The sequence below is a fragment of the Esox lucius genome, chromosome 15 (genome assembly GCF_011004845.1).
Source record: "Esox lucius isolate fEsoLuc1 chromosome 15, fEsoLuc1.pri, whole genome shotgun sequence".
Taxonomy (NCBI): domain Eukaryota; kingdom Metazoa; phylum Chordata; class Actinopteri; order Esociformes; family Esocidae; genus Esox; species Esox lucius.
The window spans coordinates 19,267,332-19,294,444 of NC_047583.1; the positions used below are offsets into that span (position 1 = coordinate 19,267,332).

The 27,113-nt window shown below is 40.7% G+C and overlaps 1 protein-coding gene across 22 annotated transcripts in view; it reads left to right on the forward strand.

The window, feature by feature from the left end:
- nrxn3a (neurexin 3a) overlaps positions 1 to 27,113 on the forward strand; it is a 336,640-nt gene that overhangs the window by 132,590 nt on the left and 176,937 nt on the right. For 9 of the 22 annotated variants that reach the window (XR_001198455.4, XR_001198457.4, XR_001198456.4 and 6 more), the window contains 9 exons: positions 2,842 to 3,045; positions 6,618 to 6,644; positions 10,446 to 10,565; positions 11,569 to 11,689; positions 13,667 to 13,927; positions 14,486 to 14,676; positions 15,197 to 15,370; positions 18,585 to 18,611; positions 21,045 to 21,164. Coding sequence is in view for 17 of the 22 variants with exons in the window: in XM_010878613.4 (XP_010876915.3) it covers positions 2,842 to 3,045; positions 6,618 to 6,644; positions 10,446 to 10,565; positions 11,569 to 11,689; positions 13,667 to 13,927; positions 14,486 to 14,676; positions 15,197 to 15,370; positions 18,585 to 18,611; positions 21,045 to 21,164 (1,245 nt within the window). In the remaining 5 variants the exon portion in view is untranslated. The remainder of the gene's footprint in view (positions 1 to 2,841; positions 3,046 to 6,617; positions 6,645 to 10,445; positions 10,566 to 11,568; positions 11,690 to 13,666; positions 13,928 to 14,485; positions 14,677 to 15,196; positions 15,371 to 18,584; positions 18,612 to 21,044; positions 21,165 to 27,113) is intronic. The other 13 variants (XM_020054224.3, XM_034297356.1, XM_020054228.3 and 10 more) reach the window with 2 other exon arrangements.

The following is a 27,113-nucleotide window of genomic DNA, read 5'->3' on the forward strand; positions in this document are numbered from 1 at the left end:
TTGACCGGGGTCACTGGGAAGGTTATTTATCAACTATCTTTAGTAGGTGCCACACAGCTGTAAAGCTCATCATTTGAAAAAATTATTCTAATAATTTGACCTGTTAGCGGACTATGCGCATTTAGTTATGCTGTGTAGTTTGACATCTTTTTAATTGTTTGTTGTAAAAACAAACTGCTTTCTGAACAGCCCTTCTGATTAAATAGATGAATGTATGATTTGCCTATGGGGCTTAGACAAAAAAGATATTTGTCTTGAGTTAAATGGTTGAGTTTTAACTGTAATCATATTTATCATTTAAGTGTACATGAAGTATACAGTGGGGAGAACAAGTGTTTGATACACTGCCGATTTTGCAGGTTTTCCTACTTGCAAAGCATGTAGAGGACTGTAATTGATGTTTTAAAATGCAAAACTGGTTGTATATACACTATTCTGTTCTGAGAGGCGTAATATGAGGCAGACAGCAGAACATGAGTATAACATAGGATAAACACTGTTGAGCCAAACCATTATGACCAATCACAGGTGAATCAAATAACATTGATCATCTCCAGACAAGGGCACATGTCAAGTTCTGGGTAGATTAGATGGTAAGTGAACAATCAGTTCTCATAGTCAATGTGTTGGATGCAGGAGAAATGGGCAGCAATAAAGACCTGAGCGACTTTGACAAGGGCCAAATGTGTCACAACACACGGTGCGTCACATTCTGCTGCGTATGGGGCTGTGTAGCCATAGACCGTTCAGAGTGCCCATGGGAACTCCTGTCCACCGTCGAAAGCGCCTACAATGGGCACGTGAGCGTCAGACCTGGACTGTGGAGCAGTGGAAGAAGGTTGCCTGGTCCGATGAGTCCTGTTTTCTTTTACGCCACATGGAAGGCTGTGTACGTGTGCGCCATTTAACTGGAGAAGTGATGGCACCAGGAGGTACTGTGGGAAGACGACAAGCCGGTGGAGGGAGTGTTCTGCTGGGAAACCCTGGGTCTGGGCATTCATGTGGACATCAATTTGACAAGTGCCACCTACTGTACCTAAACATTGTTCCAAACCAGGTATGGCAATGGTCACTTTAAGCAGGATAATGTGCCCTACCACACTGCACACATTCTTCAGGGATGGATTTAGGAGCATGATAAAGAGTTCAAGGTTTCAATCCCATTGACCATCAATGGGATGTCCTGGACCACCAAGTCCGATCCACGGTGGCTCCACCTCACAACTTACAGGACTCGAAGGATCTGCTGCTAACGTCTTGGTACCAGATACCACGGGACACCTTCAGGGGTCTTGTAGAGTCCGTGCCTCGTTGGGTCGGTGCTGTTTCAGTGACACACAGAGGACCAACAGCATATTAGACAGGTGGTCATGATGTTTAGGCTCATCAGTGTATAAATCATCAGTTGATGATTGTTCATCTGTTTCTCATGTTTCTTCACAAGAAATAATAATTGCATACATTTGCTCAGACTGATAACTTACAAAGCATAGATTTGAGATTTTTCCATCTTAGAAGATATCTCTAACTATTGTCTGTCTGTGTGAACACTATAGTGACAAGTCTATCTGTTTGTCTGTCGCTCAGGGGTCTGTAGCTCTGTCAGTTAGCATCAGCCTGACAGTCACTCACTGGCACATTAAACCTCTCCGATCCTCTTCTCTTCACACCTCATAGTCAACCGTAGATGTTGTCTGAAGGCCTCTCTATCTGTCCCTCTCGCTCTGTCACTTCCGCTTGCAGTACATTCTGTCCATATCAAATACCATTTCACAATTTTGTTGTGCCTCTTGCTGTATCTTTTTTTTCCTCTCAGCTCTCGTTCTTTCTACCACTCTCTTTCCCCAGTTAACTCTCCTGCTTCTGAATTTGCTGTCAGCCTTCTCTCTAACGTTGTATTTTGATCTCTCCTTCACTCTCCAGCTCACTACCTCTTCCTCCATATTCCCTTCCTTTCCTCCCAACCTCTTTCTCTCTCTCCTCTCTGTTCCCCTTTTTCTCCGTGGTTTGGTGCCCCCCATCTCCTGGTTAAGCCAGTTCGGCGTGGTCGGCATCATTTCAGCATTGACAAGTGCCTGGGGAGGGGGTCCTCTAACCGTACATAACAGCATTGATCGGGATGTACTCTGGGGGTTTGTCGGCAGTTCCTTCACGGCCGCACCAAGCGAGGGCACCCACTTTGTGTGTGTTTTGCGCATGCTGTTTTTACAACCGTCATAATTAAATGAGTGCTTGTGGCTGCTGACTGAATGGCGGGAAGCAAAAAGCGGAGACTGAAGAACAGACAAAGCGCAAGAGCAGAGAAAGAGAACAGAGCGGGCTGGTAATAAGAGTGGATCCAGATTCCAGCAGATGTTGGCTGGCCCAGTCAGTCTCCTCCCGTTTCATTCCGGTACTCATCCCCAGTGCTTTAAAACCCGCCTCTGTCAGAGGAGCTATTTCATGGCTGATTTAACGCATTTCCATGCAAGCACCTTCCCCCTCTAGTCGTTACCGTGAAGAGACAGGTATACCGGAGCGGGCTGGGAGGTATGTGTGTGTGCTCCATGTTCCAACCCTTGTGCCGCGCCTCCGCCCTCATCTGTGTGTAAATGAGCACGGTTGGACGTGCTATAGGGGTGTCCACAGCACGCTGTAGTGCATTAGACACATGTACCCAACATTTGAGAAATGGCTTTGACAGACGGGAAAAAAAAGATGAATAGTGTCTCACCTGTGGAGGGGGATGATGGGAAACCAGCACGGGGCTATAGCATGGGGAGCGTTCTATTCCTATTTTTACAATGGCGATTTCTTTCCCTAAACAAGACCCCCCCCCCCCCCCCTCCATCTCCCACACAGAGGCGTCCATCTTGAGTTACGACGGCAGCATGTACATGAAGGTGGTGATGCCCCAGGTGATGCACACGGAGGCGGAGGATGCGTCGCTGCGTTTCATGTCCCAGCGGGCCTACGGCCTCTTGATGGCCACCACCTCGCGGGACTCGGCCGACACGCTGCGCCTGGAGCTGGACGGGGGCCGGGTCAAGCTAACGGTCAACCTAGGTATCGTATGACACTACCGAGCGCGCCACACGTTGAAACGCGTGGCCGTGTCCTCTGCCCTCTCCATTCGCTGTCTCTATCCCCGTCATCACTGTTCTCTGTTAAGCTTTTTGAAAGTCTTAGTTTGCTTTGGTTTATAGAGGATAGCTATAATAGTTGAAGGCGATTGTTTTATTTGCATGGACTTAATTGTGATCTGTGTCATTAGATACTGATTGAATAAATCCTTGAAAAACTTCTTAATATAGATTTTTGACTAGTTATATAGTTTTTATTTAGCATTATCAATGCTACAGTATTTCATTCTGAAAGTTATTTACATTGATACACATGCTGTACGGTCCCATCTTTTGAACAGATAAACCATAGCCATTGTCATAGTCCTGTAAAAATAATAACTTTTCAGACAGTCACAGTACCGGGAGATTTCTAATTATATTTTTTATAAATGAACCGTGTATTTTGTAATGTCAAAATATTGCTGATTAGCAAACGTTCAAAAAAACTATTTATCATATGAAATACATATCTTTAATTCTTGTGTAGTGCTGTGACTTTCTAAGAGGTGACTTCCTCAAACTGATTTTCACCTAATCATCTACAGGAAATGGAGAAAGAAAATATTGACTTTACATTTTCCGCTAACTTCATCTTCTTGCCTCAACATAAAAATTATTAGCTTTTGATTTTGGGTACTTTTTTCTCTTTGTTTATATACATAATATCCACACTCTCTATGTACATCTCCTAGCTTTCAACTCCATTTCCCATCATGCTTTGTCAAAAGATGGTATTCACCCCTTCAAAGGCCTTAAGCCTGCGGCCCGTCAGGCGAACAGCCCGAGAACAGAGCCCAGCCAAACCTGCAGTTGGCTGCCCCCCCAGGCAACCTTTCATTTTTACAAACACACCACTGTGTTACAAAAAGGAAAGAAGCACTAACATACATAGCCTACAGCTTTAATATGGCTGAATATTTCTGTCATTTTATCTTGCATAATTATAGCATAGTAACCATTGACAGGCTACGTACAATACTATGTACAACATGAATGCCTCTTATCGTCATCATCATAAGAAGTCATTTATCTTCTTACAACTTCAATGCGTCAACAAAAATTGACTACACCAAACCACTCTACACAGTTAACTACAGTATCAGTGCTAAGCATCATACATCCACATTTAAGTGATGAAGAGATATACACTCACCGAAAGGATTATTAGGAACACCTGTTCAATTTCTCATTAATGCAATTATCTAATCAACCAGTCACATGGCAGTTGCTTCAATGCATTTAGGGGTGTGGTCCTGGTCAAGACAATCTCCTGAACTCCAAACTGAATGTCAGAATGGGAAAGAAAGGTGATTTAAGCAATTTTGAACGTGGCATGGTTGTTGGTGCCAGACGGGCCGGTCTGAGTATTTCACAATCTGCTCAGCTGGGATTTTCACACACAACCATTTCTAGGGTTTACAAAGAATGGTGTGAAAAGGGAAAAACATCCAGTATGCGGCAGTCCTGTGGGCGAAAATGCCTTGTTGATGCTAGAGGTCAGAGGAGAATGGGCTGACTGATTAAAGCTGATAGAAGAGCAACTTTGACTGAAATAACCACTCGTTACAACCGAGGTATGCAGCAAAACATTTGTGAAGCCACAACACGCACAACTTTGAGGCGGATGGGCTACAACAGCAGAAGACCCTACTGGGTACCACTCATCTCCACTACAAATAGGAAAAAGAGGCTACAATTTGCACGAGCTCACCAAAATTGGACAGTTGAAGACTGGAAGAATGTCTGATGAGACCTGGTCTGATGAGTCTTGATTTCTGTTGAGACATTCAAATGGTAGAGTCAGAATTTGGCATAAACAGAATGAGAACATGGATCCATCATGCCTTGTTACCACTGTGCAGGCTGGTGGTGGTGGTGTAATGGTGTGGGGGTGTTTTCATGGCACACTTTAGGCCCCTTAGTGCCAATTGGGCATTGTTTAAATGCCACGGCCTACCTGAGCATTGTTTCTGACCATGTTCATCCCTTTATGACCACCATGTACCCATCCTCTGATGGCTACTTCCAGCAGGATAATGCACCATGTCACAAAGCTCAAATCATTTCAAATTGGTTTCTTGAACATGACAATGAGTTCACTGTACTGAAATGGCCCCCACAGTCACCAGATCTCAACCCAACAGAGCATCTTTGGGATGTGGTGGAACGGGAGCTTCGTGCCCTGGATGTGCATCCCACAAATCTCCATCAACTGCAAGATGCTATCCTATCAATATGGGCCAACATTTCTAAAGAATGCTTTCAGCACCTTGTTGAATCAATGCCACGTAGAATTAAGGCAGTTCTGAAGGCGAAAGGGGGTCAAACACAGTAATAATATGGTGTTCCTAATAATCCTTTAGGTGAGTGTATATTCTTAATGTGTGTACAAAAACCATGAGATGAATGGTTTAGAAAGTAAAAAAAGCTATATCATTCTACTTAGCAGATGCTTTTATTCAAAGAATACATATTACATATGGGTGTCCCCAGCGGGAATCAAACCCATGACTTTTGGCTTCGCAAACACAAAGCTCTTCCTACTGAACCACACATTTTCTTTATCATTCTGTTCGAAATGAGGGTCTTGTGCCTCTGCATGGTGCTGGTGCTGATTGGATCGTGGCTGTTCGCTCCCACTTTTCTGTTGCGGTTGACGACACATGAACCCACCAGCCACATGGTGACCAACCCAGAATGTCCCTCCCAGGACCCCATAGGCTGACTTTAAATAGCCACCACAGAAACCTGTAGGCCTCTTTAACAGAAAACAATAAATTTTCAGCAAATATGATATTTGCAAATACAATTGGTAATCTTATAGAAGTATTTAATGTTCTTAATTCCAGTGTCTTACATAATGGCATCTGGGCTTCAAAGATCCGTAGCTCCAATATAAATTGCCAACACCACCTTTTTGCTAATACCAGACATATGATTTTAATAGCCTGTTTAGTCAACAAGTTGGTGTGAAGGCTTTGGAGCTGGAGACTTTTCCAGAATGAAAGTCTATGCTGGGTTTAAGAATCTATGTGGTTGGTAAAATAAAAGCGGCCATTTTTAATGTTGACAGCCAATGTCCTTGTTATGTAGTTTTAAATAAATGACATTTTCCTCTATAGTATGTTTATTATCTAAGAATTATAGTAGTGACTTTAAATTATTAATGAATAGCATTTTAATATACATCACCCGGTAATATCAGACATAGCTTTGTATATGACCCAGAGATTTGACATTTGTGAACATATTTACTTCAGACTTATTGCTACATTACCAGTCATTATAATCCTATTGCAATTGGAGTCAAATCTGTAGAATAAAGTTAGCAGTTTGTAATTTATGCTAACAAGCTCAGCCCTCAAGTCCCATAAAGGGACCCCCTCTCTTTACAAAATGGCCGCCTCTCTGCATGTGGACGTCCCCGGAAGGGTGGAATTCTTGTTTTTGGATGTCTGCAGCTATAACCTTGAAGGATGCAATTTCATCTGTCATTTATTCTTCCCCATCTAGACTGTATCAGGATAAACTGTACTTCCAGTAAGTTAACACTCAAGTTTCATTTTGCTTTTGTATTATTATACTCTGGTGTTTAAAATATTGTGTTATTTAAAGTGTGTCTTTAATCCCTAATTTCTTGGTTGGAGAAGGGTGTGTTCATCTGGTCAGACTATTACAGAGAACAGAAATACTCAGAGTGGAACACTCAGTCTTTGTGGTGATTTCTTAATCTCTTTTCAGCGCAGGGTTTTATTTAAGGTCATCATTTACTAAATAAGAACATTCCATCTTAAGGCACAAATGTATTTTAAGTTCCAGTGTAATTCAAGTTTGATTTACATGTTGTAAGCGATATGCAACACCTCAAGGTGTAGATCTACAGTCTCTAGTATCCTTTTTCTTCATCATGTTATACGGCATACACGGTACACAATTGTGAAATGTGGTTTTCATTGCAAAGTTGGGATTAATAAATCACCACGTTCTTACATAACTAAATATAAAACAGTGTGTATATGCAAACAGAAATTAATCATAGCTGGACAACCAATCTGATGTAGTAGAATAAATAACGTAAATGCATACATGAACTCATAAAAAATGTAAGCTGTTTGTACATTGTCAGTCCCCTTAAAGGGAAATGTAACACATTAGTTAATAGTTGTTTTATGGTATTAATTCACTGAGCTCTGTTTGCATGGAAATGTGTGTCTCTATGAGCTTTAGTGGGACACTATAGCACTCCACACCACTGAGAAGCTGCAGTAGGGGCTTTTACTCATGAATAGGGCTCGGAAATCTGTCAGTCTGTCTGTCGTCTTTGTTTATATTTGTTTATATGTCTGTCTGTGTGTAAACCACAGTGAAAGATGCTATTGTCATTTCATGGATGACACAGGCACACAAAAACACACATCTCTGGAATCAGACAATCTAGGATGTTTCTTTCCAGACACATGAAGAAAAAGTACCTTTAAAGTTCTGAACATTCGTTACAAAAAATCTTGACAGACTATGAGAGCAATTGTGGTCTGAGGTGATTTACGTAAGCGATAGAATGTGTGTGTGTGAGTGTTTGAGTGAGTGACAGATATAACTGCTCTTATTGTACATTTGTCTTCTATAATGTCTGGCACTAATTGCTGCGATAAATTGGTGCGGCATTTCCGGACATAGAGCAGAATCCACATATCACATAACATCTCCTGCTGGGTAGCCCACCTGCAGAAGAAAAAAAGGTTTTGTCACAGACATAATCACACAGTATGTGTCAACCATTTATGTGTTCGTGAAATACCCCAAGAAATGTCCTGTTTTGCCATTTTAGCTGCATGAGTTTAATTCCTTTATCAGACAGCTGTATAGTATGTTCTATTTGTGAAATATTGCACGCATTACCCAAAATTATGTTACGCCCAAAGAATAATGAGCCTTTACCTCACATTACAGGGAACGATAAACTATAAAGCCGTCTTCAAAGTGTACTGTATATCAAGGTGTCAACAATGCAAACTGACAGTTGTGGGGTCAGTGCAGCATTTCTCCGGGGGATTTGTGCTCATCTGGTTTTGTTTGGCAGACTCTGTTTGTGCCTGCTGGTTCATATCAACCACACAGTCATGACAGGTTGGGAGCACACAGAGGTGTTCCAGAGAACATCGCTTCTGATGAAGCTCCAGTTGACCCTGTCATTACCAAAGGGCCAGGCAGGAAATGCCAGACAAACACACACACACACACAATGTACAGTGGGGAGAACATGTATTTGATAACCTGCAAAATCGGCAGTGTTTCCCACTTACAAAGCATGTAGAAGTCTGTATTTTTTATCATAGGTACTCTTCAACTGTGAGTGATCATATGTTTCCTGTAGTTCTTGACCAGGTTTGCACACACTGCAGCAGGGATTTTGGTCCACTCCTCCATACAGACTTTCTCCAGATCCTTCAGGTTTCGGGCCTGTCGCTGGGTAATCCGGACTTTCAGCTCCCTCCAAAGATTTTCTATTGGGTTCAGGTCTGGAGACTGGCTAGGCCACTCCAGGACCTTGAGATGCTTCTTGCGGAGCCACTCCTTAGTTACCCTGGTTGTGTGTTTCAGGTCGGTGTCATGCTGGAAGACCCAGCCATGACCCATCTTCAATGCTCTTACTGAGGGAAGGAGGTTGTTGGCCAAGATCTTGCGATACATGGCCCCATCCATCCTCCCCTCAATATGGTGCAGCCGTCCTGTCCCCTTTGCAGAAAAGCATCCACAAAGAATTATGTTTCTACCTCCATGCTTCATGGTTGGGATGGTGTTCTTGGGGTTGTACTCATCCTTCTTCTTCCTCCAAACACGGCGAGTGGATTTTAGACCAAAAAGCTCTATTTTTGTCTCATCAGACCACCTTCTCCCAAACTTGAAACGGGCCTGGACATGTGCTGGCTTGAGCAGTGGGACCTTACGTGCACTGCAGTATTTTAATCCATGACGGCGTAGTGTGTTACTAATGGTTTTCTTTGAGACTGTGGTCCCAGCTCTCTTCAGGTCATTGACCAGGTCCTGCCGTGTAGTTCTGGGCTGATCCCTCACCTTCCTCATGATCATTGATGCCCCATGAGGTGAGATCTTGCATGGAGCCCCAGACCGAGGGAGATTGACCGTCATCTTGAATTTCTTTCATTTTCTAATAATTGCGCCAACAGTTGTTTCCTTCTCACTAAGCTTCTTGCCTATTGTCCTGTAGCCCATCCCAGCCTTGTGCAGGTCTACAATTGTATCCCTGATGTCCTTACACAGCTCTCTGGTCTTGGCCATTGTGGAGAGGTTGGTGTCTGTTTGATTGAGTGTGTGGACAGGTGTCTTTTATACAGGTAATGAGTTCAAACAGGTGCAGTTAATAAAGGTAATGAGTGGAGAACAGGAGGGCTTCTTAAAGAAAAACTAACAGGTCTGTGAGAGCCGGAATTCTTACTGGTTGGTAGGTGATCAAATACTTTTGTCATGCAATAAAATGCAAATTAATTAATAAAAAATCATACAATGTGATTTCCTGGATTTTTGTTTTAGATTCCGTCTCTCACAGTTGAAGTGTACCTATGATAAAAATGACAGACCTCTACATGCTTTGCAACTAGGAAAACCTGCAAAATCGGCAGTGTATGAAATACTTGTTCTCCCCTCTGTATTTGTGCAGCAGGTCTTGATACCAAGGTTTTAATGTTACTCAGAGGGATTCAGGGTAAACCTAGCTGAAGTTTAAACCATCGGTTCTAGGGCTTTACCTGGCTGTGGAAGATACAGTATTCACTAATACACTTGTAGGTGAGACTTGACAGTCCTCTTTGAACAAGCATACATTTATTAATAGCATATTTGGAAATGTGGAAGGTATTTCCAGACCCTATGATGAGTAAAAGCTGTGTAATTATTGCCTCAAATGCATTTTTCCCCCTACTGAACACAGTACAGAAATACAATTTTATATATTTCCACAGTGAAGGTACCATGTCCAGTAGGCTATCACGAGTACACAAATAATGTTTTAGAAAAGTGCATTCATTGTTGATTTCATTGTATTTCCTAAATGAAACCAAACCTTTGTTTTCAGCCGTTACAATCAATATACACGTAATTTGAAAAGTATATCCCAAATCAAGTAAACTATTATCCCCTGTGACATACACCTTTAATTACACCTGCTTATATAAGCATCTACAAATATGTCCATTATGTTACCACATATTGGAAAAGGCATATTATAACAGCCCCTATTACGAAAGTGGACCCTAGTGAAAATCAAAGGTTTGGTTGGTGAGGCAGGATGACTTTAACTTTGTGACCAACCATCGTTCTCAGGCAAGGGACCAGAGACCCTGTATGCTGGGCAAAAGCTCAATGATAATGAGTGGCATACGGTTCGTGTGGTCCGCCGGGGCAAAACCTACAAGCTTATGGTGGATGATGACGTAGCAGAAGGTACTATACTAGCTACAGTCCAAGAGAAAGAACATTACAAAATGAGCTAATTAATATAAGCTTTCCTGTCAATGGTTTATTTCTGTTATTTGGAATTATTATTTGAGAAGGCTGATTCTAAACTCATGAAATCGACTGATAACTCGAAAATGTTCTCAATGAACTTCATTCATTTGTAGTGTTACACTGCATTTTATGGAGGGCTAAATGTGGTATTCTGAAATAAAAAATATAATCAATACATTAATGCAATTATTGATATGTATATTTTGTAAAGTTATTTATTTAATTATATGTATTTATTTAACATGCATTTATATATTTAATTATTTATTAAATTATATATATCATTATTTATCTAATTGTTTATTTATTGTGTGTGCAGTGCAATTGCAAATACAATAGGTGGGTGGGAATTTTAATTAGTTTGAATTGCTCTGATTGGTCTACAGTGTTCCTTTTTGAGATTAGACCCTTGACATACAACTAACAATGAAGTTCAGATGTGAGCTGTCAATCAAAAAACACAGGAATGAGATGTAATGTTGCTATGTTTGTTAAATTTCTACACATTGGACTACTTTGAAAACGATCTAACAGAGGAAAATATATGGGGTGACAGGAGTTTGTGTCACTAGCATTTCAGCCACCAAGGCATTTCTTTGAGAACATGGGAACATTTGTTTTTTATCAGTCATTTCACAAATCGATTAGGATCAATGGTCAGCATGCAAAATTAGTTTTTACAAATGAACCCAAATAAACTGCTTTAGTTCAACTTTCAGGTGCCTAAGACTTTTGCATCGTAAAAGTCTGCATTGTAAATTAATATTTGCATTTGTGTGTTTCTTTATTTCTGAATATACCTTTAGTCCTCCATAGCATTTATCCTTATTGTACTGAATTTTCACCAACTCCTTAAATTTACCATTTTGTGTTAGTATCAGACAGTTTTCTTTTTCTTTTCGGGTTTTCTTTCTTTTCACTTCATCCCCTACTCCAGGTCAGATGGCGGGTGACCACACTCGTCTGGAGTTCCACAACATTGAGACCGGCGTCATGACTGAGAGACGCTTCGTCTCGGTCATACCGTCAAGCTTCATCGGACACCTGCAGAGCCTCAGGTTCCTCTACTCTCATACTGTACCTTGTTATAGACTTTCTGCTCTGCTTTTGTAATCGTAATTTCACCCAGGAAGACATAACACTATACACTGTCCTTACAGGTAAATCAAATAGAATTAAATTCCCAAGTAACTATATCGTCATCACATTGAAAATTTTGACATTTTTGACTGAAAATCATTTTAAAGGGCTGTTATGACCTAAACAGGTCTTATTGATAGGTTTTTGCCTAGGAAATGGCTGATCTATCCCTATAAAATGGTGCAGCGTCACACAGTTTATCTCATTATATCGAGACAGTCGCTATAACAAGAAGAGTGTCTTCATTACACAAAAAGAAACGTTCAGCGGCATTTAATTTATCTCATTAAAATTTGAAAACTATTTAGTTTTACAGTGATAAACGTACCTAGGTTTTTATTTCCTGGTCATGACATACCTACCTAATGAACTTGGATCCCGCAGAGGGCACAGCAAATTGTCTCAGGACTATCCATGTGTAGATGGGTAGGATTTCAGACAGGTCTGCCATGTCTCATTGCTCTCCAGCGACTGTTTAGTAGATCAGGCGACTTCAAGCTGAATCGTGGTTTTTGGCCAGAGAATGCAATCCTTTTTTATCACACCTATATCCTTAACAAAACTAAACAAGCTGCTATCTGATCAGTGCTGTAATTTTATGATTTTGTGAGTGTTGTCTTATCCTCCACCAATTAAGTACCTTTTTTCTAGGTTGTCATTGAAAATTTGAATTGGTTCTCAATTGACTTATCTGGTTAAATTCCACTTTTTATCACAGTGCTTGCTAAACCAATATGTTTTAGCTACTATGCATGCCCTGGAGAAAAAAAATCCCCAGGCAACAACCCAAATGGAAAATAAATATATTTTTGCAATGCAAAATGTATGTAGAATGTATGCTGAATATATGTTGAATACATTTAACTTAATTCAAAATACATTTCAGGTATCAAAATGTATTTCACCTTTTATTCTGAAATGTATTTAAAAATGTATAAATACATTTTACCTTATTCAAAATACATTTCAGTTTCGTCCAAATGTATTTCAACAATGATCTTATTACAATTGTAATGTATTATAGAAAATACTTTGAAGCCCATATTAAAATGCATTTTTCTGGTCCTGTGAAAGTAAAAGGATGAAATGTAATTACAGACGTATTGATTATATCATATTTAGGTGTTGAAACAAATTTTTTAGATGTGTACATTATCAAAATACATTTAATCTTAGTCACGAATAGTCATGCCTACTATATAAGGTAAACTTGGTAATACCATTACTTGCCCCAACTTTCAACTTAATACTGTTTGGAGTAGTGGTTAGTGTGCCTGGCAGTGGCACATAAGGTTGCAGGTTCAAAACACCTCCTTGCCAATTGTCTGATAAATTAAGATATGCATTAAATACATTTTTTACTAATATATTCAAGTGGCCAGTTTCAAACGTTTTGACATATATTTACCAAATGTATTCAGGAATATATTTTCCAAATGTGTTCAGAAATATATTTTCCAAATGTATTCAAAAATATATTTAAAATACATTTCTTTTCCGTAAGGTAAAATTTTTTTTGCTCACAGTGGCCTGATCTACCGCAAGGAGTACTTTTTGTATGCCTAGGACAGGACCATCATCGATGTAAGATGAATAAAATGATTTTGCCAATGAAAACAACAGTAAATGTTGTTAATATTTCTGCCACTTACTGCCCATAAATGGGCTGCTCCATAGAAACACTTTGGATTGATTACATTTTAGTTCTACTATCAAAATGAATGTAGTCACCTGACATTTAAACAAAAATAAGATTAGTGTCAATGCACTTTTTCTCCTTGATGCTCCAGAGCTTCCCTACAATTCCTTTCCAGTGAATTAGAATATGGCTAATGTATTGACATTTATCAGAAAATGTATTTTATCTACTAATAACTTTATCTTTTTCACCCTAGGTTCAATGGTATGCTATACATCGATCTCTGTAAGAACGGAGACATTGACTTCTGCGAGCTTAACGCGCGATTCGGCATGCGTTCCATCATCGCAGACCCAGTGACCTTCAAGTCCAAGAGCAGCTACTTGAGCCTGGCCACGCTGCAGGCTTACACCTCCATGCACCTCTTTTTCCAGTTCAAGACCACCTCTCCGGATGGCTTCATAATGTTCAACAGCGGAGATGGGAACGACTTCATTGCTGTGGAGCTGGTCAAAGGGTAACTGGGATCCTACTGTTATTTGGAGTCTATGTAAATTCTTGTCACAGCATAAAAAATTATTTATTGATTTATTCAACATGTTGCCGGATGAAATCTCTTGAGATGACCCATCAGGATTTCAGAGTCTGATTAAACAAAAGTAAAACAAAAACGGCCAATACCGATTGACGAGAATCGTGTGGAAATTACAGTTTAAGGTTTAATAACAATGATAGTGAGATTGTTTTCATTTTATTTAATATAAACGTACAAAGTGTAATGCTTTTAAAAAGCATTTAAAAGTGGTTGTACTGTAAGCCTACATGTGTCTATAACTTATTGTTTATTTCATTATTAAGAAATATCTTCAGATATACTCTTGCGTATTGTGCAGTATCCACATGTACTTACAGAAGTGCCGTTACAGGAGGATATTTGGATATTGGATATTCTACTTAGTTGATAGCCAACTCCACTTACTCCACCCGCATATGCCGAGGGTCGTCTGCTGCACCGCCCGTATCGGTCGAACAGGTGCTCTTTCCAGTTGACAAAGTGACCTTTGACATCCCGCAGGTACATCCACTATGTGTTCGACCTTGGCAACGGGCCTAATGTCATCAAAGGCAACAGCGACCGGGCCCTCCATGACAACCAGTGGCACAACGTGGTTATAACCCGAGACAACAGCAACATCCACACGCTGAAGGTGGATGCCAAGGCGACCAGCCAAGTGGTCAATGGAGCCAAGAACCTGGACCTGAAAGGTAGAGCGGTCAACCCAGTTGGTCTGGGGAGACTTGACTGGGGTACGACTAACCATGCTTGATCTGAATGTCTGTGTTCTGGTGCAAACCACTAGGTTTTAGCGCAGCAGGCGTTGGTACTTACAGTGGATAAAAAACGTCTACACACCCCTATTAAAATGCCAGGTTCTTGTGATGTAAAAGAATGAAACAATGATAAATCATGTCAGAACATTTTCCACCTTTAATGGGCATAAGGGGGGCATAAGTGACATGATTTATTTTTGTCTCATTCTTTTACATCACAAAAACCTGGCATTTTCACAGGGGTGTGTAGACCTTTTATATCCACTGTACGTTGATCCTTTTGGTTGTTTGGAATTCGTAGAAGTAGTTATCATCAAACACTTTTTACTTACAGCATTTCTTTGTGTGTACTGACTAACACAAGAACATGAAGCTAAAGCATAAGCAGAACTGGGATATGACTTGTTGACGCAGACTGTGTCAGTACAGGTCCATGTCCTCTCTCCTCCTCCAGGTGACCTGTTTATCGCCGGGCTGGGTCCTGGTATGTACGGTAGCCTACCCAAACTGGTGGCGTCCCGGGACGGCTTCCAGGGCTGCCTGGCCTCCGTGGACCTCAACGGCCGCCTCCCAGACCTCCTCCAAGACGCGCTATTCCGCAGCGGGCAGATCGAGCGTGGATGCGAAGGTACACCCTCTCTCAAAAACATGTCCGACTCGGACTTCAGTCCCAACTCAAACACGAACTACAACCCGAACTACAACCCCAGAAACAGCAGGAACTACTTTAACGAGAGCTCAGGGAGCCCGTTCTTCCTTCTTAACTCCAACAGTAGCTCCGCCTCCCTTGTGTCAAACGCTCCGTCCTCCATCCTACTAACCTTGCTGGTCACGTCACTCATCACCCAGACAGCGCTCTGTTAAGCAAAGAGGGCCGGACATTTACAGCCACCCGTCACTGCCATCCTTAGAATAGGCACAATGGACGTCAAGCCTAAATAATGTTCCGGGGTCTGCTAGTATTTCTTCAGCCTAATATTAATGTTAGGGTTTGGTTTGGGGAAATGTGATCCTAGAGCTGATGATGGGGTGACCTCCAACACAAGCCCCGGGCTCCTATAGGCCACATTAGTCGCAGCTTCAATGTAGTCACATCAGTGTGGCTCAAACGCAGAAAACATTAGCAAAAGCAAGTGATAACGTTGCTGTTTTTTTTATTGTATTTTTTTTAAGTCTGTGTTTTTAGAAGCTACTCATTATGGATTAGTACAGTCACATGTCAGAAAGATAAAAACACACACACACACACTGGTAAAAAAACCGAACTTGAGTAACAAACGATAGCTTGGTAAGGAGTGTTAGGCTACCCTATTTAGGTTACTACTACTTATACCATAGGAAGCTACCAGAATGTTGATCATGTAAATGTTTGATTGTACGGGCTTATAAGTGTTACAGTTTAATTCAGTATAATACACTTTTATAATAAATAAGATTGGCTATTTGTTTATTTAAAGTACTATACTGAAAATTCCAGATTTACATTCTATTTGACCATATTTTCAGGTAAGAAGTGTAATTTTATATTTCCGTCCAAGAAACTGCTGAGAATAATAAGACAAATTGTAATATCTCTGTATAGCCTTACGAAAACTCCACATATACATGATACAAGAGCTATACTAAAATGCCAAAAGTTTCAGTGTCTTTATTGTTTTGTTCAAATAATTACATGCATATCAACCAAGCAAAGATAGAAGGAATAACAGTAATTACAATGAAATTACAAATACAACATGCAATTTAATTCAAATTAAGAGTTATTACTACAGATTGTCTTTACTCTTTTCTCATTTTTAAAGGGCAGTTAGAGCATGTTTTTGGTTAGTGGGCAAGTGGGTCATCATTGTTTGCCTTTGAATCACTTAGTTTTCTTTTCATTTATGTCCATGAGCTTTTTTTCTTTTGTGTGAGCGTTTTCACATCCTTTTTGTAATTTCAACTTATCTGTTGTGCATCTGTTTTCATTGTTTATTGTTTGTTATTTGAAAGAGACCATAATTGGAGAGCCTCATAATTGGCGCAATACATGCATGATTTACCATTACATTAGTATAATAGTGCAATATAAATAGTGAATGAATGTCCCCATAAGTCTTCCTGTCATTAGCCTGAATGTCACTTTGGGAGTCCTGTTGACTGTATGCAGTATATGGTATACAAACCATGATGTATGTATGTATACTGTATATGTTATATTTCTGTTTATTTATTTTCACAATAAAAGCTCATAAATCATATTTATTTGGTCTTCTGTTGTTTCACATCCATACTATTTATTATTTATTGTCTGTGTGTTTGTGAGTGGCGATGCGAATGTGTGTGCATGTTTAAATCTATGCTGTATTTTGACACTTTTTATTTAGCTAAACCTGTAATTGCACCTCTCAAAATGAATGTCTGAGTATGATTAGTTTGAAGTACAGCAGATCTGTGATGTAGCAGATTTGAAATAAGGATTGCATTTGTGTTGTTGGCCCACAGTCCAATTTAAAATCAAGGAATTTATCCTGAAAAAAGTTATATAATAAAAAAGCCTGGACGAAAAAGATGCAAAGCACACACTAGCGACAATATATATATATTTTTTAAAGAAACGTTTATCAGAATAGGTTATCCCAAACGATGCACAGAAGGTACCACAGTAATATGTCATTCCCGCATTGTAACAAAGACCATCAAGCTAGTGAGTTGATATAGACATGTAAACAGTTTTTTTGCAACAAAATGAATGAGTCTAAGCATGTAAAGAGGTATTATTGACATTCAAGTTGAATGAATAAATCTTTGCATGTGATAAGAGCAAGATAAGCAATAGATTGTCAATATAGGCTACCAAATTTACTGTTAAAAATAAATCAGTGAGAACGTTTAGAGACAGTATGGTCATGCTGACTATAAGTATAATCAGGCCCTTTTACACTAGGTAATTTCACAACAAAGGCAACAAGTGAAGAAATATACAGACTGTTTTGAGGAACAGCATGACTATGAACTTCTAGTCAAATCACAGCTCAATGTAATTGAGGGCGACTTTCACTAGATGGCGCCAGTGCTTAAAGCACATAGTTGGGTGCAGGCCTGGGCATACTGAGTTGAAGAGTGGTCATAAATACGTTCCCACATTCCCCAATACCGCTTCCATTCACGTGAGTTAAAACCAAATGGGGGTTCACGATAGGCTTTATGTCTTGTTTTCTCTGACTGATTACAATCCTAAATCATGTTTTGTGTTTTTTTCTCATTCCTTCATGGCAAAACATATTCATACTAACCATCACTCTTGAGCAGCAATGGTCCCATGTGCCTTCAATATACATCAAGAAAATGTGTTAAAACCCTAATTAGGTTTGATTTAATACTGTTTCCATGTAAAATGAAAATATTTCATTCATAATTTTTCTTTGCAGGGTTTCCATGCAGATGTGTGTATGTTATTTCCTGTTGTCATTGTCATACAAATATTTTAAAAGTGCTTCTGAATTTTGAGGAGAAAAAAAGAAAAAGGTAAACAGAAGCTCAACCAGTGGAGCTGTGGCCCTCCTAACAACATACAGTGTGTCTTCCTGACAACATACAGTGTGTCTCCATAGGTCCTTAAACCCTTAATCCATACCCACCTTATCATTCACATGTTTTCTCTGTACTGTCGCCATCAATTTAATCTGTCTCCTTATAGTTTCGTTGTCATAGTAGCGTAGCCCTGACCCCTGACCACTTCCTTAAAGAGGTTAAAGGGGCATGTCCCTGTTAGTAAAGCGCTTGCTTTATTAACCGACAGTCATTGGCCACCTACTAACCTTATTTTATCGTTTTGCTTTCTGTTCTTTTTGCTAACAAAGTTGGTTTCACCAAAGCTGACCTACAAGGTAGAAGGTTCAAATTCCATTCTGAGCTTGGCCCAAAGATGCTGTGTGTAATGTTATGTGTCACCACTTACTAAAGAAAGATGGCTGGGCTTAAAGGTACTCTCAGGGAGATGACGTCATCGTACGCAGCGGCGTGACTTGCTTGCTCACAGAGGTCGTCAACAGAGACCATCTAATCGGATGCAGCCTCAAGGTAGAGCCCACATTTGGAAGAGACAGCCGAGGTCTTTGTTGATTTTAAAGGCTCGTGTCGTTGAGGCTGAAACAGGAAGTCTCCCCCGCTGTGTATGACGATGACAACTTGCAACGTGTACCACTGAGCACAGTCCACTGCAAAACCTGGCCTGGTATTGGAAGCTTTTCTGTGGCTGGCTATGTGCTTGTTATAAAATGGTTCACTTCTGAGGAATGGTGGTTAGAGGCTGCTGGCGCTGAGGCCCGCCTGGCATGCGAGTGGGCAGCCAGCCAGGTAGGAAGACGGAGAAATGATTGCGATGGAGTGTATTTCATTAATAAAACATCAGCCGGCCTGTATAATTAGGTCGGCAGATCTTGATTTTTCCTGGATCGGGCCTTGTACTTGTTTTATGCTAATGTTGTTCGACAGAGAGCACCTCTATTCCCGCTTGTCTGGGCAATGCTGCTGAGGAATCCATTAACTCTCACACCAGGACCCCCCCCACCCCCCAACACACATACATAAACACACACACACACATACAGGAGAAAGACATGCGCGTGCACACATACACACACCTACACACACAATCCTTGTCCCCTTCGATGCTTTTAGGCCTAGAATTTGGATGCTTCCTGATTAGCACACAAATTAGCCCAAAGGGACAGTTAGTTTCATTAGAATGCGCGAGAAGGTTTTCACATGTTCAATGCAGTCTGGAGATAGATGCCATTTACAAGTTTATACAGTATCCCATGTCCAGCAATTTAAACCTGAGACGATGACTCGCCGGAATTCGTCAGAATCATCATCTGCTGTTGGTAATATATTATAATGCCTTCTTCATGTATTGATTTACTTATGGTTACCTAGGGCTTGTAGAATAAATCGGTGATGTTAGAGAAGAAATATGAAGTGAATCATTTTATCTCACATGAATCTAAGCTCCACTGCACTTTACATTACACAATAAATGCACTTTTAGCCTATTATGATTTTGTTCTATATTTAGTACTTTTGTTTCATAATGGTCTTGCACAAGAAAATTGCACTTAAACCCAGTTTATTTGCAGTTATCTTTTTTCCACATGGTTTTTAAGTTTCTGAGTGGGAATATCGTCCCGATTCCCGCTGAATTGGTTTTGCACTGCTGCACAGTAGAGGCTGCCTTCCCTTTTAAAACGTGTGTGCAAAAATATGGGATGAGTCTGTAGACGGGGAGCCCCAAGTCCCTATTTGGGTTTGGGTTTCATTCTACACAGATGCATCCTCGACTACACCTTCGCTCACTCACTTCCACGGAACTGGAGAGGGTCAGACCAGTTCCGACCGGTTTGGTGAAGGGGAGTGAGGGGAGATGGGAAGGGAACACCTTTCTGTGATGAAACAGCCCTGGCCTTCCACCGCACCAACATTTCTATAACAAAAGAAAATCCCGGCTATGTGCTCTACTTTTGCTATAAAATGTTTTGTGTTTTGACCCCCCCCCCCCCCAACCCAACCCCCTCCCATCTATGTTGTTCCCATGTGTCTTTGTGACTTAGCTCTTGGCTAGAGCGAGGGGAGGGAGGATGGGAGAGGGCTCACCCGGGGTGTCATAAACTTCACAACTCCCTGTGGCTCCGAAACTGTGTATTCACATGAGGGCCAGTGTGAACAGGCTCACAGGGACTACAGTGTTTACCTACATCTTGTTTAACGGTATTTACATGCAGGTGGGGCGCCTTGCACGATGTAAAAAGTCTGGCAAGTGTGCAGACGACTCCTTAACTGTACGACAGTCAGACAACATTGTTGGGGTCACTGTAACATGATACTATTTAACAACATGTAACTACATTGTAGACTGCCTGGGTACAGTTGTCGCTTTCCATGTTGTAACACAGTTCCACGGCCACTCGATAAGATCACATGACGTAAGACGGGGCACTCTAGCCAGTTCTCTCTCTCATCAACCAGCCATGTTGAAAACAAGTCCAGTACTCTGTTCGGTGTCTGTGCACTAAAACTTGTACTAAAACCTACTTGGAGGGAATGCTCTGTGTTATTATTTATTTTTTCCTTCAGTTTGGTGTACTTCTATGGTACGATAAAACAGTTGGAAGTGATGTCACCTTTTTTACTAACCTTGATTCGTGCATGGCTCACCGATGTGCACTGACAACTCTGCATGGCACCTGTTGGGGGCGCTGTTGGCGAGGCGAGGGCTCACCCTGGTGCCTTGGTGTCACATGGCTCTGCTCTGCCACCTGTAGGTCCTAGCACCACCTGCCAGGAGGACTCGTGCGCCAACATGGGCATCTGTATTCAGCAGTGGGAGAACTACACCTGCGACTGCTCCATGACCTCCTACACAGGCACTCAGTGCAATGATCGTAAGTACTGTTTGGGCTATCCATGCACGCACACATGCACACAGATGAATAGATGCACAGAAACACATGCAAGAGATGCAAAGATTTTGAAGACAACTCTGAAGACATCTCAAGGTAATGGCTGTTTATGACCTTTCTAGAGTGTTTTTAGAGATTTCACAGCCTATAGTGGTGCTAGAGATAAAACCTGACTTAATGGTGTTCAATTCAATCACATTGGCTTTTAAGCATTTATGCTTACTTGCATTATTTCTTTGAAACTAGCCCTAACTAAGATGGCCTTTGAGCATTGTGACCTATAAGATGACCATCATCTGAACTGTGAAGATGGCCAGTAGGAACAATCTCAACTGTACCAAATGTAATCTCTGAAATGTATGTTTGACTGGGCTGTAACCTTAGGAACAATGATCTAACATGATTGAATGAAGACGAAAATCTACCACAAATCCAATTTGATTGAATCAAGCCAAAAATCTACTACAAATCCAATTTGATTGAATCAAGCCAGAAGTGTCATTAGAAAGTGGCCCATGCTAAATACCTGAAATATAAATGTGAATATATGTGCACCAGAGATTCCTCTATAGCTTAGACACATAATTCAGCTTGCCTTGACATTGATCTTCTTAACCGGTGAGTAATTAACATTTCATTGACCTGCGCAAATCCATCGGTTTATCCATTAAATTGCTCCATTGAAAACTCTCAAAGACGCAATACAGGAATCTCAGGTTAAAGAAAATGCAATATTGTATTTTTTTTATAATTTAGTGCCGGGGGCCCCACAAAGGTGCTGCATATGTTATTAAGCTGAATTTCTTGTTGATATTTTGTATTACTCATAGTAATATCTTTCATAAATAGCGGTTTAATCATTGCTGGAAAAGGCTGTTTAGCTAAAAGGTCATGTTCCACTGACTGAGTCACTGACTCTAATATCCGTGCCCGCTCAAATGAACACTGACGCACATGGCAGTAAATCTCAAAGATGTTGAATGGCTTCTTTGAAAAGAGGTGGGAAGAAGCCCAGGGTTATCTTCAAGTGTTCTTTGGTTATGCTATACAGTGTGGGCCATTTTACTCTCGCTTGCACGCACGCACGCATGCGAACACAAACACACACAGAAACCTCCATTCTCAATGACAAGACACAGTCAGTGTGTGTGTGTGTGTGTGTGTGTGTGTGTGTGTCTGTGTCTATGTGTGTGTCTGTGTCTATGTGTGTGTTCTGAGTGTGTGTTCACAGTGAGGGGGCCCACAGTGCATAGCATAACCAAAGAACACTTGAAAATATCCCTGGGTTTTTTCCCACCTATTTCCAAAGAAACCATTCAACCTCCTTGAGACACATTCACAAACACACACTTTGCCTGGGCATTGTCACTGAGAATGGAGGTTTGTGTGTGTGTGTGTGTGTGTGTTTTATGTCTTCATATTTCTAAAGGACCATGTTCTTACACCAAGTTACCAGCTAGCATGTTTCTCCAATGGCTTTATACTGTGAGCTCTGGTTAATCCTGCCATTGTAGCCACTGCTAATCTAAGATGTGTGGGGATTTAGACCCCAGGGTTGAGTTTATCCACCATGGTTTGTACAAATACCTGGTTTGTGTCCACCCTGGTTTATTCAAAAGCCTAATTCCCCAAAAGTCTAACCATAAACTTACCCATAGCCCATACAGTAACCTAACCTAAACTTAACTCCAAACCCAGGCCCAAAGTTAACCCTTAAGCAGGGGTTAAATTGGAATTTGAAAGGTGAGGGAAATCTTGAACGTAAATGGGGCCGGAGGGTCGGCAGCTTACCATAAATCAATTGTCATCCATTTTGCTGAAGAAAATCACATTTGTTTAATTAATAAACATCTAAGGTAAGTTAACACTACAAACTGTAATTATTTTTACTTAAGCACCATAAACAGTGCCAGGACACCATATACCCATTATATTATATTCAACAACTGTTCAATCTAAAAGCAAATGCATAGTGAGTTAGATATTAAACAGAACAAAAAATCAATACTTACACTCGTATTGTATAGTAATAATCCAAAATCACAACATAATCCTTGAAAATAATCACTCAGCAAATTCTGCTTGGCTCCTCTTCTGTCCATCTCTGTATGATACAGTAAGTTGTAATGAACGATTAGTTGGCCTGAATTAGCTAGTGTGGTATTACACTGTTTGTATGTTAAAGATAGGATTATCATATTTATTATTAAAATTCACTAGCTGAAATAGGCTACAGCAATGGACTTCAATACCAAACCACAATCTAATGTTACGCCATGCAAACCAACTACTGTAGTGAGCAAGCTCCATTTTAACATAATTTGAGACATTATATTATATGACATTGTAAATTGTACATAAGATTATCGCATTTATTGTAAAAAGTTTGGTTAGGGGGGACAGCAAAGTTACCTAGCTAGCATGGTTAAATTTAACTGAATAGATTAAAAATGTGTGAGTTTGGCATGTATGCTCTGCCTCTCGCATTCCACCATCCACACCGAGCTTCCTCCACTATTACGTGGAATGACGGGGACGCCCTCTAACATAGCTAGCCGATTGGATCTTAATTAAATTGACAGCGACAGCAAATACGGTTCAGGCTGCAAATAAAACTAAGCAAAAAATGGGGGGGGGGTCAAATAACGTTATATTTTTTATTATATGGGTTGTTTTTCCCTCATCCGACTTAGGGTGTGCCAGAATGCTGTTCCGCTCTGTTCTGCTCCAATTTAAACCCTGCCCTTAAGCGTATAAAGCAAATTTGAAAAGTCTGGCCTTGCAAAGAATATTGACTTTTCACCATGTTTCATGTTTTCATGTAATGTCAGGACATTTTTGTGAATGTAGAGGTGATAGGCTGTGCGCGGGGCAAGTGAAAGGTCGCACTCTGGTTCTGCAGTATAGGTGATAGGTCGTATTCTTTGGTTCTGTGGTTGACCTTCTTGTGATTAACAATGACAGGTGCTCCTTTGTCGCCCCCCCCCGCCCTTTCCCTCCCACCCTGACAAAGAGGTCATGCCTTGTCGTGACTCCACCAGCCGCAGCTGCTGATTTAAAGTGCGTTAGGGGAGATATGCAGTGACTTAATTAAATAATGCCAGGAGAGTAATGCGTGTGTCAGGTCTGCCAGTCGGTACAAATATCTGTCTCTCATGTGGCTCTCCGCTTCGTCAGATAACACAGGAAATTACCGGGAATGACAGGAGGAGATGCTATCGTCATATTGTTGTGCCCATGCATGCTTGAACGCACAGCGCAACACAACAGCAGTTCAGATCTGATGTCTCGCTCCGGCTCTGGATCAACATTTTTATGTAGAGACAGAGCTATGTTGACCTTTGCAATGCCTGTATAAGTAAACAATGGTGATTAAGACCATTGTGTTTATGCGTGTGTGTTACTAGGCTGATCCATTGATCTGAATGCCTCTTACAGTGACTAATGGGGCCCCAGTGAGCCAATTAATGGTTCTTTCTTTTACAATTAAGTCTCAGAATGGTTCCAATGATTTTAACAGTCCCTTTTCATTTCCTAAATTACCAAAGTGTTTCACCTGCAGGTGGCAGTAGAGTGTCGTACGGTCAAGGACATCATGGAAAACCGAACCAGGGAGCTACATAATCTAGCTGGAGAAACATTTAACAAAATGACATCTGCTGTTTCATACAGGCCTACACAGGCCCACACACATTTCCCTGAATTCCATAGTATTGACAGAAATCAATCACCATTTCAGTCATGTTTTTTTTCTGATATGGTTTTAATTTCTGCATTGGTTAACTCCTACATGGACTATAGTAAGTGATTATCAAATTCTCAGAAAAATGAAATCTTACTTGGTGTTAGCAGACTAATTTTTCATTGAACGTGCCATGAAAGGGAACATGCATATTTTCCTCTGGTTACATCCAATGTCTGTATCTGACCTACAGCCGCATTGAAATCTGTGTGGTTTTCGGTACTTGGCTGTGAAACTCGCTTACAAACCCGCTTCATATCAGCTTAAATACAGCAAAGGAACTGTGACGGTACAGCTAATCAGACAGGGAGCTTGAAGATGAAAGCTCCAACAACTGGAGCAGAGCAGCTGCCACTGCATTGGCTGCCAAAGGAATGTAGGACCAGGCGATACATTGTCTTCTAACAATCATCTTTTTAATTCACCATCTTATGAATCCACTTAACATTATGGAGTTTTACAACATTGTCTATTAAGGTATTTTTGATTAAGGTGTACAGTTTAACTTGTTTTCTGCATGTTGAGTTGAGTATGAAATAATTCAAATTATTTAACTTCATAGAATGAATGTATCGCCATTTAATCAGGCAAACTATTAAGTATATGAGACCTTTGTATTATTTAGAAACATAAAATAGAGACATTTAAAAACATAATTAGAACCATAAATATAGTAGAAGTATATTTCTAAACAAGAAATAAGTTTAGATTTTCCAGCCCTGTAGGAGAGTATAATGCTTAATTTACATTGATTTAAAATGATTTATTCTGTTTGATAGTGAGTGGGTCTCATTTGCGATGGATTTGTGGCTGACCAAAATCCCATGAGGTAGCTACCCTACTGTATGTACTTTTCCTTTGTAATGAGCCGCTGGCGTGAACATTCAGAGGAGGATTAGCCAGCTAGCATGTTCCTCCATTGGCTTTATGCTGTGGGCTGTGGTTAATCCTGCCATTCTAGCCACTGCTAATCTAAGAGGTGTGGGGATTTAGACCCTGGGTCCAGTTTATCCATCCTGGTTCAACCTGGAACCAGAGGTGTCAGGGTTACTCCCGCCCACTGCGACACACGCAGACACCCACACTTTCTTTTGTAGATATAACAATGCAGACTACAGTTTATTTCAAGGACTCGTGTTCTTGGGCTGCTGTTATAGCAGCTAGCCAGAGCCTCAGGCCAGTTGACAGTCTAATTTTTCAATGAATCTAATTGAATTAGTAGCTTGGCTTGCTATCATTTCTCCCTCAAAGGTCACACTGGCATTGTTAATAGATAGGACAGAAAACACTCTGACCCCCCCCCCCCCCCACACACACACACACACACACACACACACACACACATTGCATACAGGTGTGTTCCTTATTTATTCACTAATACTCTTTTGTGTTGAATGAGAATGGAGTTCACAGAACAGGATGTTGAATCATCAAGGAAGCACTCTGCATGTCTCTGTTGGTGTGTGTGTGTGTGCCTGCCTGGATACAAAGCTGCAACGGTCTGTTTTTCAACGGCCATCATCACCACCTCACCTTCTGGCAACTCCACTTAAGGGTAAAACAAAACATAAACACTGATTCCTTTTAACATTGCTTCCATATCCTATTGTCTCTCCGAGAAAAGGTTGTGTTTCATAGAGACTATACTCTATTGGATGGGCAGCTTTATTTAGGCCATTATGATGAGAACTCTGACACTTAAATGGACAGTTCGTGCTTTTGGCATTGAAGTGCGATGGCTTGACCATCCTTTCAAACTGAATGTTGGAAAAACATGTATATCCACAAATTCACCCCACTCTGGGGTAGGGTAAGTGGTTGAAATCCTGAAGTATATCCTTCCAGTTAGCAGCAGGTTTTCAAATTCTGCTTGCAGATTATAGCCAAGGGGTTCTGTGGAAGGCAAAGCAATTGGCCAGCACTACCAGGATATGGTGGCCTGGCATTGTCACGCTCTAACGACTCCTTGTGCCAGATATGTTTGGAGAAGACACATCTTTCCATTTATTCGCCCAAGTCTGCTGGAGGTAGCTGTGATAAAGTAAGGCCTTGATTTGGAATTGGATATCACAGAATTGTGGGGAAAACAGGCTAAAAAGTAAAAACAATAAAGAAAAGGTTACATGAAGAATCTAAGTATACAAACACGCAGAGAAAATGTACAAACAAAGATGTATTTTTGACACACA